This window comes from Rhizophagus irregularis, chromosome 17 (genome assembly GCF_026210795.1).
Source record: "Rhizophagus irregularis chromosome 17, complete sequence".
NCBI lineage: Eukaryota > Fungi > Glomeromycota > Glomeromycetes > Glomerales > Glomeraceae > Rhizophagus > Rhizophagus irregularis.
Genome location: NC_089445.1, coordinates 3,734,027 through 3,748,424, shown reverse-complemented (window position 1 = coordinate 3,748,424; position 14,398 = coordinate 3,734,027). Strand labels below are relative to the sequence as shown.

The following is a 14,398-nucleotide window of genomic DNA, read 5'->3' as shown; positions in this document are numbered from 1 at the left end:
ATATCGGTGAGCATAGCTTAGTTTCACTAAATCAGGCCAAAAAATTTTATACGGTTCACAGCATAAAACATCACAACCCAATTGATACCAGTACTGTACTGTATGTCTGTATAACTGTTATTTACATTGTGCATTGGTGTGACAATTACAGAATTACAAAAATCATCCTGAATTATTTCGTAAACCATGATTTTCTAGAATGAAACTTGGTGTCTTAGAATAGCAAGAGATGGCTAATTTAGTGATTTTATTTTCATCTTAATTATTAGTGTTATTATGGTGTTTAGCTTTTTGTTACTTTTTAACTGTATATTCCATATTTTTCCTATTTTGCTGTTACCAGAATAATGGAGATGTTATATAATCTTTAACAGTTTGTAGTTTGCTCGTCAGGTCAATGTATGTATAAGAGACGTGACATGAACGCATTTTATTTTATTTTTAGCCAAATATCAAATGTTCATGTGATAATCAGAAAACTTCAGACGCACCTTCTATATCAGGTTTAAACTATTGCAATATCTGATATACTTGCTTTATTTGGAAATATAAGATGTGTTCGACGAGTATAAATAAAAAAGAGGTCTAATAACCAGAAACAAATTTTTCACGCAATAAAACATGTTATCTGAAATTTAAGAACCTGGACCGGGGTTTGATTATTTCTTGAACACTCTGCGCAATAACTGGGACGTGGTTCAGTACCACGAGTTTTGGAAAAAAAGCAACTTCAGTTTAGATAAAGTGAGCGTAATAAGAAGATTTAACACACAGTTGCAGAAGATAAAAGAACAAGGCATAGAAGAAGTGAAAAAAAATGCAATACATCTCAAAGAACAATTTCAGGTTAGCGTTTCCCATAATTTATGTAACTACAGATTTGCTTGCAGTAGCTACCCATGGAATTTCATCTTCACATGGTTATGGACTTCACCTCCGCTACTACAGCTACCCATAAAACTTCATCTTTGTATGGTTATGGACTTCGCTTTTGCCATTGGCTACAGCTACCCATAGAACTTCATTTTTGCATGGTTATGGACTTCGCTTTTGCTGTAGTCAGCTTGTGACTAGTCCTCTTGTTTTTTAGTTTTTGATTGCCATGATATATTAACTTATATATTTTTTCATATAAGGTTAATTCTAAAAAGATGGGACGCCTTGATAAGTGATAACTTTTGGCTGAAATCTTTGCCTAGATCAAAACATCATAACATGGCGGATAATAAAGAGATAAATGCTGAAAATGTATTTTTATCTTGTGATCTGACCTGTAACGAAATACAAATTGGTAGATCTTCCAATATTATTTGAGAGAATAAAAGATTTTATAAAAATCGTAAACAATCAGGCATTGAAGAAATGAGAGAAGAAAAAAAACAAAAGCCCGTAAGTTTCCTTTATTTCTTAGCCAATAATTTGAAACCAGACTCTTCCCTAAATTTGATCATAAACGAAAATAATTCTGGTGTAGATTAAAACTACTACTATTGAAGTTGATAAAGGATGAACTTCAGAATGACAGAGAAGAGTAGATGACAAATCATCTAGTTCAGCTAAGGAGAAGAAAACTGATTCATCTCTTTTTTCAGTAAATTTCTTGACTTGAATTCTACAAGAAATTCTTTCAGGATTTTGAGCGTAGCTCAGTTCCTGACTGATCAATTTTGTTTTACGTTCTGTATTATATTGTAAAGCAATACATTTCTAATCTGTATTCCTTTTAAAGCCAAGCGACTACAGTAATTTTAATATAGGCATAATATACAAAGATGACCATAATCCTTTCATTACACAGACAGGAGAAAGTTCTACTAAATATAAGGTTAGCATAAATTGTTAACATCAGTCTTCAAAATAATAGTTAATTTGGTTCATATTATTTAAGATTGTCCTATCGTGAATAGGAATGGGGTCAATTTGATTACGTAATTTTGAGCAGTTTTTAGAACTGATCAAAATCTTGTGAGTTTTGAACTTATATAAGCCAAAAATCTTATTGGGAAATAGAGAAACACTAATATTTTTACAATAAATAAAAAAAAGAAAATTTATAAGTTAAAACAATTTTTAATACTTTACTAAAAATGGCCAATTTTTTGAAATGATTTTGTAATAATTTTAAAATACTACAAAAATACATTTAATACATCAAAATATTTTTATTATATTTTTGCTATTATTTTGTAATTATATTGTATCTAGATTTATAAAAATAACTCAAAATAATATCACAATAATTTTTTAATATTTTTATTATTTTATTATTATAATATAATTAACTTTGATATTATTTTAGTAATATTTTAATCTCAAAAATACCTTAAATATATCTTGATATATTTTAAAAATTTTACAAAATAATTGCACAATTGTTTTGAAAGCTATTGTATCTAGGTCATAAAAATATTTCAAAAAATTGGCCATTTTTAGTGAAGTAACTTTTAAAAATTGAACTGAACTGGTTCCGAACCAGTTCTAAAAACTGGTTCAAAATATGATCAATATCAAAATTATGATGATCATGAATCAACTATTGATTGGTAACCAATCAAAATTTTTTTAATTCATAATCAATATATGATGTCTTTAATTTGACACATATAGCTCATATTTTTCTTAATGGGAACTTATATGTAACCGACGGTGAATAAAAATGGAACTGAACGAACTGTTCCCATATCTAATCGTAGAGTCATATGGTACGTAATACCTAAAGTTATCAAAAATTTAGCATATATTTAAAATGTATCTAATTTTTAATTTGCATATTATTAAATAATTAAACCGATTTTTATATAATTTATGCTGTGCTCTTTCAGAAAATCGGCTTACATTTTCAATTAACTTAATTATTTATGAAGTTATTAGCATTTAAAAATATGGTACATTAATATTAGTTGGCCAAATTCAGACTAATTTTGCAGGGGTATTTACAGGGGTAAATCTACAAATCGACCAATAAAAATGCGAGATTATAATCACGTGACAATAATCAATCACTATAAAATATTGTTAAAATTTTTTTTTTTTTTTAACAATGAAAAATTGCAAATGCCGCTTCTTTTCAAATAGAAAAGAAAATTAAAGGAGCAAATACGCACCATAGATAGTAAATTTGATAAAAAAGCAAATAAGAATAGCCAGCAATTAATTGATAATAACAGTGGTGATGCGTTGGTTGAAGAATTCTTTGATGAAGATGAAGATTGAGGTGATGATAATGATAGTGAATGGGATGATCTGGAGAATATGGAAGCTGAACTTAAGATTTATCAAAGAATAAAAAATTTTGGCTTGATATGGAAAGATGACAATCATTTAGAAAAAATAAAATGAGAACCATATAAGATAGGTAAAACACCAAAGTCAACATATTATGATAAATATGGTCCAAGTGGTTCATTAACTAAAGCAGCAGCTGGCACAAAAAAAATTACAAATTTTTTTAATAACAGTGATACCCAAGCTACCGATTTACAATTGTTTAATTAAGATACATTAAATGATATTTTAAGTGATACGAATTTAAGTGACTTAGAAAGTGAAGTTGTTTGTTCACGTAATTACCAAATAACTGAAAAAATAAAAGATTTAAAAGAACAGTTAAAAAAACAACATAATCAATTAACAGTTATTGAATACAATTATAAAAGAGTAATATTTGAATATCTTACCTTATTAAATAATAATAATGGACGTGAAAAGGTGGATATTAGTTTAAAGGTTGTTCAAAAAATTTATATTAATGGTGATGTATAAAAAGCATGAAAAATTTAAAACTTTACAAAGTACTGGTTACTTAATAATAAACTTTCAGAATCTAGACACAGGAAACATCAAAAAATGATTAGAGTAATTGATGATGAAGATGTTGCAGAAAGAATTCATATTTGGATTCGAAAACAAAACTTCAATACTACACCAACTACATTTAAAAAATTTGTTGAAAATGAATTATTTCCTGCTATTAGAATTGCTAGAGAAAAATCTATTACTATAATGACTGCAACAAGATGTAAGTATTCTAAAATTAAATATGCAAGTATTATATTAATTAATATTAATAAATTTGTTGGTTATATAAAAATAAAAGGCTTAAGGTTCTTGGTTACTCATTTCAACAATACCATCGTGGAATCTACTATGATGAACATGAAAAAAAAGACGTTTTACAATATCGAAAAGAATTTCTAGAAAATATATATATTTAATCATGAGAAATACATGTTCAAATATGAAGGTGAATTTATGGATCAGATATACCTTAACTTACCTGAAGGAGAAAAAGAAAGAGTTCTTGTGGTTCATGATGAATGCATTTTTTATTCAAATGATGGGAAACATGGATTATAGACTAAAAATGGTGAGATGCCACTTCAAAAAAAAGGAAACAGGAGATCTATAATGGTAAGTGAATTTCTAACTGAGATTAATGGACGCCTACATTTGAAACAAGCTGATATAGAAAAGCATCCATATATACCTGAAAAAGCACGATATTTTTTAAAACCTGGCATAAATCAAGAGGGTTATTGGACAGCAGAACATCTTCTTGAACAAATTGAATGTAAAGCAATCTCTATTTTTGAAGCTTTATATCCAGACTGCATAGCTGTATTTGCTTTTGATAATAGTTCCAATCATGCTGCTTTTAGCAAAGATGCTTTAGTTGCAAGCTGAATGAACCTAAACTCAAGCAGTAAACAACCAGTTATGCGGAATACTTACTTTGGGCCAAATAATCAGTTACAAACAATGGTGTTTCTAATAACATATCATGATGAAAAACTTCGTGGTAAACCTAAGGGAATTAAACAAGTATTAATAGAGTATGAAAAATGGCCACCTGGAGGATTAATATTAGACTGCAAAGAATGTAAAGAAAAGATTCAAGACATTTCAAGAACTACCTGTTGTGCACGTCAAGTAATAATATCTTTGGAACCAAATTTTATTGCTCAAAAAGGCGCTATTAAGGAATTAATTGAAAATGCAGGCCATAAATGCATTTTTTCCCCTAAATTTCACTGCAAATTAAACTTTATTGAGAGGTATTGGGGTGTTGCTAAAAGATATTCATGTGAAAATTGTGATTATTTGTGGAAGGGGTTACAAAAAATTGTTTATGAAAGTCTTAATTCGGTAAACTTAACAACTATTAGAAAGTTCTCAAGAAAATTTTGGTGTTATATGGACCTTTGTAGAAAAGATATTGATAGAAAATTGGTGGAGTATGCTATAAAAAAATATAAATCTCACAGAAGAATTCCAGAATGTGTTTTGGAAGAGTTAAATAAATTTACAAATGATTAAATTTGTTTTTAATAATTTTTTTTATATAACGATGTAACAAAATTCAGCTATTCTTATCCAATAAAAATTGTTGCACATGATAAATCACGTGACAATCGTCATTTTGAAATTTTGGACTGTTGATGACTTTAGATGTTACGCACCATATCACTGATAATATTGCCATAAATAATATTTCTGAGAATGATGTAAGCATTAGAAATGTCATTTGTGTCATCTTCTGATAACACTCTAATCTCGTTTTCTTTTTTATAATGGATAATGCAGGATGGACACAACATATCTGCTCCTAATCGTATTGCTGGAGTGATAATGATGAGAAAGATGTTGTCATTTCTTCTCTTTATAACAAAAGTCTAAGGCCTATCTTCAATACTCAAAAATCTAAGATTTGACAAATTGAAGGTGAATATTAAAATGCTCTTAGATGGAGAATCCCTAGCTATAGTGGAGTTTATAGCCTTGGTGCTGATTTTCATAAGCTACAATTAGAAGCAATTGAAAAATTGAAAATCAACCTAACTTTATCCTATGCAAAAGACATTAATATGATATTGCACGTATTTTTTATGCAATATTACACATTTGACTACTACAGGTATTTATCATCGATTATGTATTGCGGTGAACTCAAAACAAAATATATCAAATATTTTGAAAAGACATGGAATCAAGTTTGCTCAAGAGTATTAATTCCAAAAGAGTTACCAACAGTTGCAGACTTAGTAATAATCGAATACAATAGGTAAATGCCTTCTCTGATATTATTACAAGCAATCAGCAAACACATTAATTCGTTTATTTGTGTTTTAGCTTTTAAGTAACAGACAATCACTTAATACAAAATGGCGTATAAAGATGCTAGCCATAACTGTAATATTAAGATACAGTGTCATATATAATAGGTTGCAACTTATCTACATTAAAAAGTAAAAGTTGTAATGCTGTAATTAGGTTGTAATGCCATAATTAGGTCATAATACTGTAATTAGGTCTTAATGCCATAACTAATCCATAATGCCGTAATTCTGAAATTACGTATGTAATTTTGACCAGAATTATGCACTTAATTTTAGCAGAAATTAACAAATATCCTAAAAAGAAAAGTGATGTTACACAAAATTCCAGTGTCGTTCACACTAAAATCAATTTTTGTGGAATGGCTATCGCCAAAAAAGGAAAGATCTGCATTCCGTTTTGGCTGAATTATAATTTTCAGCTGAAATTACATATTTAAGTGAAATATGTTAATTTCAGCCGGAATTATATTTCAGATTTCACATATGTGCCGATTTTTGGAATTAGTCTAAATTAAGATTTTTATAAAAATTTAATATTTTAGTAAGATTAACATTACACAAATCTAAATTAAATATGTGTTACATATTTACGTAACTCAGATTTAATAAAAAATAAAAAAAATTTTTTTAATCAATATTCAAAAATAACGGTAATAACCACTTCTTTTTCCCCATCACTCCCATCACTTTTCCATCATTTTTCTATTCACTTTTATTAAATATGACAAAAAAGTTTATAAGCAAATATAGCAGTTATTTTTAAGTGGTAAGTAAAAGAAAAAACTTAATATTTTATATACATAGATAAGACATATTTTTTCATAATTTTTAGCTTTAATTTATTGTTTTTTCTTTGTAAAAAATACATGCAAATAAAAAATAATTATGATGTAAAATAGTTGTAAAATGAATAATAAGATATTCTTTTTTTTCAAAATAACTAATTATATATTTGTTTTTTATCTTTTAAAATTATTTTATTAGATTTATTCTACTAAAATCCTTAAATGGCAAATAAAATCTTTTAAATAAAGTAAAAGAATTTGGGATTCTCTTATGAAAGCATTTTTTGGTAAGAAATAAAATTTTCAGATCGGACTTTATGCAAGTGACAAAATCGTGCATTATTATTCCTGGAGATATGCTAACGTCATCATTTTACATTCATTTGAAAGCTGAGAATTTGCTCTATCGTAAGAATCAAAGATCAGGAAAATTGGATCACTGGATGAGGCGTAATTAACGATCAAAGTCAAATCAAATTTAAAAATTAAAAATAAATATATTAGACGTAATTATTCACAATCCAGTGATTCAATTCATTCAATTTTAGGCTTATTAGATAGACCTCAATTTTCTCTTTCAAATGAATATAATTTCATTCGTGTAGCTTGCATCTACAGGTATTTAATAAAATTTTTATATCAGATTTTATCAAACTTATAAAATTTTATATTAATAATATAATTGATGATTCCTAAACATCTACATATATTAAACGAATTATTTTAATTTATTTTAAAGATAAAAGTTGGCATCACCTTAGGGAGCAAAGATCATTCAAATTTAATCACTATATGTGAAGTAATTAATGATCAAATTTAGATAAAATTCAATAATATACTGAACGTGATTACTGAACAACTAGTGATTCAATTCACTTGATTTTAGATTCATTAGATAGATCTCGATTTTCTCTTTCAAATGAATGTAAATTTATTTGTATAGCTTATTTCTACGAAGAATTATCAATGATTTTGTCATGAGAGTTATATTTGATCTTTTAAATTTTAATGATATCTTATATTAAAAAAAAATTAAAAATTATATAATTAATTAGTTTTTTTTGCATTATCTGGTATAAATTTATTATTCTTATATAAATGATAATTTATATTTGCTTTAATAAAATTATTTTTGTGTAAAAAAATTAGATTCCAAGGATTGGCCCATATGATAAAGATTCTTGTATGTACTTATAGATTCAATAAAATTTTTAAAGAATAAGAATAATTTATAAAACTATAATTAAAAATTTTTAGAAATGCATTTATGTGTATTATTTTTTGATTTTAAATGGAATGTATTAAAGTTTATTAAAGCATATATAACAAATTTTTTAACTATTAAACAATAATATTGCATAAGATATATAAAAAGATAATAAATATACTATTATTAAATTTATTGTTTATATATACAGTCTGCCCTTTTTATAGTGAATTTTGATATAACGAATAACACGATATAGCGGATCTTTAGCGTGGTACAGATTTTGACATATGAAAAAAACCTTGTCAAACCGAACTTTACTAATTAAATTTCATACAACGTTTAACGAAATAAAGTGTGTGAACATGCTTATATAAAATGATCCTTTTTATAACAGATTTTTTTTATAACGGATTTTTTCTGATTTTTTTATGAATATACCGAAGAATTATTTTTTATAACGAATTTTTTGAATTTTTATGAATATACTGAAGAATTTTTGCGAAATGAATCTTACTATAAAGGACTATTTATCATGAAATATTTCTCAATGTAGTAACCACACATCATAAAATTAATTTATAATGGATACTTTCATACTTCATATTTTATTTTACACTTCATTGTTACTCTGGATATTTTTTAAAAATGCTAAAAGCCAAATCTGTAAAACCTGGTAATAAACAACTTAATGGAATCCCCAGAAAACGTAAATCTCTTACAGCAGCACAAAAAAAAGAAATTTGTTTGAAAAAAATTTCTACTCCCTCCTTAAAACAAAAAGAACTAGCCAACGAATATGAGGTTAGTGAAGGAATGATCAGTGATATTTTAAAGGAAAAAGACCGTTGGCTTGTTGTAGATCTTGATTCACATCAAGCTGGATTACGACGCGAAAAAAAGATTCCTTTTCCTATCATTAAAGAGACTTTAACTCTTTGGGTAGAAAGTGCACTTCAAGTCAGTCTTATCATCAATGATGATATTCTTTCAAGCAAAGCCTTAGAGCTTGCTTTTTTGTGTAGAAAAGATAAATTCAAAGGGTCAAATGGTTGGGTTGACAATTTCAAAAAGCGGCACAATCTTAGGCAATACAACATGCATGAAGAAGCAGCAAGTGCACCTATTCAAGAACTTGATACAATGCGTGAAGAAATTCGTAAAGTTTTAAAGAATTATGCCCTGAAGACATCTTTAATTGTGATGAGACAGGTTTTTTTTGAAAAATGCGACCTAGTCGTACAATTTCTAATGCCCCAATTTCTGGAACAAAACAGTTAAAAGATCGTGTAACTGTTTTGCTTACTTGCAATGCAACTGGGAGTGAAAAATTATGTCCATTATTCATACACAAATATGAAAACCCTCGAGCCCTCAAAAACATCAATAAGAAAACTCTTCCAGTAGATTATCACTGGAATCCAAAAAGTTGGATGCAAGTTTCGATCTGGAACCAATATCTTAAAAAACTTGATGCTCGAATGAGAACACAAGGTCAAAATATTCTTCTTTTAGTCGACAATGCTCTAACTCATGCTCTATTTGAAACCACACGCCTTACAAATATCACGCTTGAATTTCTTCCTCCAAACACTACTGCACACCTCCAACCATGTGATCAAGGTATTATAAATAGCTTCAAGGTAAGCTTCAATTAATGAACATTCAATTCAGAATGTAGTAATGTTTTATACTTGAAATTTTAAAAATTCGTTGTTTATTTTAGGCACAATATCGAAAGCTATATTTACACAATCAAGTCAAATCATATGATAATTTTAATGAATATGGCACTGAACCCGTTAAAATTAATATTAAAAAATGCATCAAATATATTGCACGTGCATGGGATAGTGTTACAAAAACTACCATTGAAAACTGTTGGCTAAAAGCGGATATCCTGCCTAAAGATAATGATGGAGACGAAGTTAGAAATGATGATCGTGAGCATGATGATCATGTCCATGATGACCATGACTCCAATGACCATGCCGATACTTAAATTTATCTTACACATATTAAGGAATTGGAAGAGATTCAAATGTTGATTGATAAACTTGATTTTGAAAAACCTTTTACTGCTGAAGAATTTATTCAATGTGATAGGGAAGAAATTACAACGGAAATGATATCCAATGAAGAAATTTTGAAAACCGTTCTTTCCAATAATAATCAAGAAGAGGAAGTAGAGGAGATTCCTTTACCAACCATTACTTATAATGAAGCTATTGAATTTTATGATAAGGTGATTTTATATTTAGAGCAACAGGAAGACGGTTTTGATACAAAAAAAGAAGAGTTGAAATTTGTTAAAAAGCTAAAAAAAGAAGCTTTAAAACAACGGGTTATTTCTGCAAAACAGACTAATCTTGATAGTTATATTAATATAATTAAGTAAATTTATTCATGTAATTAAGAGGCTCAATTTTTGTTACATTTTCATAAATAATTCAGTATAATAAAATGTTGTTAAAAATTTTAAAATCGTGTAATTTATTATTTATAATTATCTCTTAAAATAAATAATAATAAATTTTTAATGAATATTCGGTATAATATAATGAAAATTCGTTATAGTGGCATACCGATTATTCGCTATGATATACCGAATATTTCGTTATAGTGTTACCGAATTTTTGTATTACGAAGGCCTGATCGGCCCGGACACCAAATTCGTTATATCGAGGGCAGACTGTATTTTTATTAAGTTATAATAAATTTCAATAAATAAATATTAAATATAATTCAAAAATAACATCCAATGTTTACTTTATTTTTAACAATACCCATCCTTATTATATACAATTGAAATAAAATATGATGTATATATAATTATATATATATATAATAATAATGATAATATTTTAACTATTCATAATCACTTTCTCTATAAATACTATTAAATTCCACCACCTTGATACCTTTATCTTTAATCATCTTCAATGCACTTGATCTTTTATTTTCTAATGTTGCAATTCCCAAAAATTTTAAATGATTATTACTCCTTTCAATATAATCCAAAATTGGTTTATAATTAATATTATCTTGTAAATTAATTGTTGTCAAATTACAATGAACATTATCTAGAAATTGTTTAATATTATAAGAACGAGGATAACGAATTGATACTACTTCAACACTTGTAGGTAAATTTTGTGCTAAATTTTTAAAGATACTATCTCTACAATCAGATGAACTAGTAATATTTAAATTTTTAATATTTAATTTACTTAATTTACTAAAATTTTGCAATACTTGTAATGTAACATTTGAACTAATTTTAATATCTAATGTTTCAAGACATGAACAATAATTTAATAATGCGTCAATAATTGGAATAGTAGGTTTATCAATCATTAATCTACGTAATGATCCACCCAAATATTCGATCATCATAATTTTAACTTCAGATTTTAATTTTGAGGATTGAATTGATAACTCCAAAAGTTCAAAAGATGAAGATCTTAATTCTTCACAATTATCTAGTGTTATCTTTTTACAATTACGAAATCTTAAATATTTTAAATTTGACAAACATTTAAGATTCTTAAAAAAAGAGACTCCCTTGAAGTTAATATATACGAAATCTAATGAAACCAGAGAATCTTTTTTTGAATATAAAGATAAGAATATATCATCTAATAATTTATTTTGAGAATTTGATGTTCGAAAGGCATGTGTACGAGATTCGTCATTTGATATTTTAAATCTTTTAAGATTACGTTGATTTTTAATAATTGAACAAATTTCTTTAATTGGTTGGGGATTTGAATTATATTTATCTATATTAATTTGTAAATATTCTAGATTTAAACAAATATTTGAAAGTTTTCTTAAAAATTCCAAGAAGATTCTATTATTTAATTCACCTCCAACAAAATCAAATTGAATTGATTTTAAATTTGATAAATTTTTAATATAATTCTCAATAAATCGATTATTAAAAATATTTCTAATTAACGAAGTTGAAGAAGTATTCATTTGTTTAATATTCTCACATTGTCTTAATAGCATATAATGAAATAATGAAACAATATTATCCTTAGTTTCATCATTTAATTCTATTTTTTTAATATCAAGCCAATTTAAAATTACTTTTCTTATATTTTTTTGATTATATACCTTTAAATATTTAGGATAATTATAAAACGTTTTACGTACATTTTTGATTATAATTCCATTGCGAGAAAGTTGATCCATTTCTCTTTGATTTAAGAAATTTTTTAATGTTGAGATTATTCTAATATGATTTTTTTTATGTTTTGGATTTTCAAAAGGATTTGCATAAAGTAAACGAGTTATCATTTCACCCCAGGATCGAGTTACAAATAAACAGGTAAATAATGTTGAACGATCATTGTAAAGATGTTTATTAAAAAGAATATAGAAACAATCGTATGTTAATTTTTGCAAACTCATTTTTTAAAGAATGAATTTTAAGATTAAAATTTTTCAGTAAAAAAAAAACTGGCAACATTTCGGCATTTATAAATATTCGGTGCCAAGTTTAACTCTGGCCCACATGGTTATACAATATTATGTGTTCCATTTGTCTTTTTTACAAATTCTTAAGAGAATTTTTTATTACGCTACTTTTAGTAATTGGATACAATAAAAATCCTTTTTTAAGTCATTATCTCCTTATCTTTGTAAATCTAAAAGGTTTACACAAAATTATTTGACTTTGTTAACATTTCCAAAATTAGAACTTTTTTAAATATCATTAAGATTTCGTAGATTGATACCGCTAGTGTAACGATATCTCTTTCAACAACGTCTTTTTTTATCGAATGAATAAGTTAGAAAGCAGAATGATAATAATCAAAAGAATAAAATAGAAAAGCCACAAATTTATATTGTTAAAAATGTGATGAATGTGATTAACGATTAATGGTTGGTCAAAAAGAGTTTCACGAAACAGTCCGAAACACGAAAGGGGTTATATGCCGGTTATTTCTAGAAAATAGTTTGGAATTCGAATTGTGGCTAAAATTTATTACTTAATATTCGTAATAGAATCTCTATTTTTAGGTTTAATCTTTAGAGAATTTCTTTCCTTAAGCAAGACATAAAAAAAAAACAATGCAATTAATTTACGGTACATACGACCATTTCTTTACAACTAACATACGATCAAGGTATATTACTTAATTCTAAATAGAAAATTTGCCCACCTTAAATAATTACAGTATAGTGCTAAACTTTATTCAACAAATTCTCATCCTATTACACAAATTCCATTGCTCTCAAGAAATTTTATAAAACATTAAGCCAATATCTAATAACAAAATTAGATGAGAATTGGAAAGAAAAATGTAAAATGTTACTTATATCGTTTATTTAATGTAATAAAAAGTAACTAACGAAATAATTACTCACCGAATTTCATAAAAATATTATGTTACGCTATTATTTTAAAATTCTTGTTGAAGCAGCAAGCTCAATTTGGATTTTATTTGGAAGAAGGAGGAGGAGGAGGAAGGGAAGAAGGAACAGTAATAACAATAGAAGCAGTTTTGGGAACATTACCATATTACAATTACGGTTCCATTTTATATTTCTATATTCTACATTTCCTCCTTCACTTTACAATGCCAGTGTGTGATTCATTTGCGCGATTTACTAGTTTAATAATACTTTTTATACCTATAAGTAACAATAGTAAAAGTTAAAAATGAATTTAATAAAGTTTTTAACACAATTACGAAAAAGAACCGCTTACCTTAATGTTACTTTTAATGATATTAATAACCCACTAATAATATCACTTTCATTAAAATAATTTAATAACTAAATGAGCACGATTATAAACTAATTTTGTCATTTTTCCAAATATTCAAAATTTCGGCATCTTGAAAATTTAAATTAAAAAAAAAATTGTAGGTTTTTAAACGAATTGGAAAGTTTTAAAACGTAATAAATAAGAGTTTCGAACTTAAACACAAGTGAATGTGTAATTAAAGAATATAATATTTGGAAAAAATTTTTTTATACAAAAACTTCAGTCAAAAATTTTGTGTTACTCTCAATACCTTATCAAAGATCGATCTGGTGCTTCATCTGTATACATTACGATTTTTTTCTTAGTTAGTTTAGTATGGAAAAAAATGTGTGATGAGTTGGACTGAATAATCGTTTTATACAACATTTTTTTGTTTATTTACAAACACTTTTACTATTACAGTATTATTTTTCTCTTGTTCTATAATTCTTAAATATATAATTTTCTAAACAAATAACAGCTGAAAATTATTATATATAGTTATTTATTTATAATATGAAGCTTACAT

General features: G+C 26.4%; 6 protein-coding genes across 6 annotated transcripts; 5 read left to right on the top strand and 1 right to left on the bottom strand.

Annotated features, from left to right (window-relative positions):
• Positions 1 to 917: 917 nt before the first annotated feature.
• OCT59_009508 (uncharacterized protein) lies at positions 918 to 1,510 on the top strand (the record flags this gene model as incomplete). The annotated part of the gene is made up of 4 exons (XM_066133620.1): positions 918 to 1,066; positions 1,137 to 1,273; positions 1,352 to 1,389; positions 1,475 to 1,510. The coding sequence occupies 4 exons, from the start codon at positions 918 to 920 to the stop codon at positions 1,508 to 1,510; spliced, it is 360 nt and encodes a 119-aa protein (XP_066000044.1).
• Positions 1,511 to 3,846: 2,336 nt separating this feature from the next.
• Positions 3,847 to 4,356, top strand: OCT59_009507 (uncharacterized protein; the record flags this gene model as incomplete). Its single annotated transcript, XM_066133619.1, has 2 exons — positions 3,847 to 4,018; positions 4,244 to 4,356. 2 exons carry the CDS (start codon positions 3,847 to 3,849, stop codon positions 4,354 to 4,356), a joined length of 285 nt encoding a protein of 94 aa, XP_066000043.1.
• Positions 4,357 to 4,407: 51 nt separating this feature from the next.
• Positions 4,408 to 4,683, top strand: OCT59_009506 (uncharacterized protein; the record flags this gene model as incomplete). Its single annotated transcript, XM_066133618.1, has 1 exon — positions 4,408 to 4,683. The coding sequence occupies one exon, from the start codon at positions 4,408 to 4,410 to the stop codon at positions 4,681 to 4,683; it is 276 nt and encodes a 91-aa protein (XP_066000042.1).
• A 33-nt stretch (positions 4,684 to 4,716) lies between these two features.
• On the top strand, positions 4,717 to 5,316 carry OCT59_009505 (uncharacterized protein; the record flags this gene model as incomplete). Its single annotated transcript, XM_066133617.1, has 1 exon — positions 4,717 to 5,316. The coding sequence occupies one exon, from the start codon at positions 4,717 to 4,719 to the stop codon at positions 5,314 to 5,316; it is 600 nt and encodes a 199-aa protein (XP_066000041.1).
• A 4,833-nt stretch (positions 5,317 to 10,149) lies between these two features.
• OCT59_009504 (uncharacterized protein) lies at positions 10,150 to 10,506 on the top strand (the record flags this gene model as incomplete). Its single annotated transcript, XM_066133616.1, has 1 exon — positions 10,150 to 10,506. The coding sequence occupies one exon, from the start codon at positions 10,150 to 10,152 to the stop codon at positions 10,504 to 10,506; it is 357 nt and encodes a 118-aa protein (XP_066000040.1).
• Positions 10,507 to 10,976: 470 nt separating this feature from the next.
• On the bottom strand, positions 10,977 to 12,527 carry OCT59_009503 (uncharacterized protein; the record flags this gene model as incomplete). The annotated part of the gene is made up of 1 exon (XM_025327937.1): positions 10,977 to 12,527. One exon carries the CDS (start codon positions 12,525 to 12,527, stop codon positions 10,977 to 10,979), a length of 1,551 nt encoding a protein of 516 aa, XP_025168859.1.
• Between the last annotated feature and the right edge of the window lie 1,871 nt (positions 12,528 to 14,398).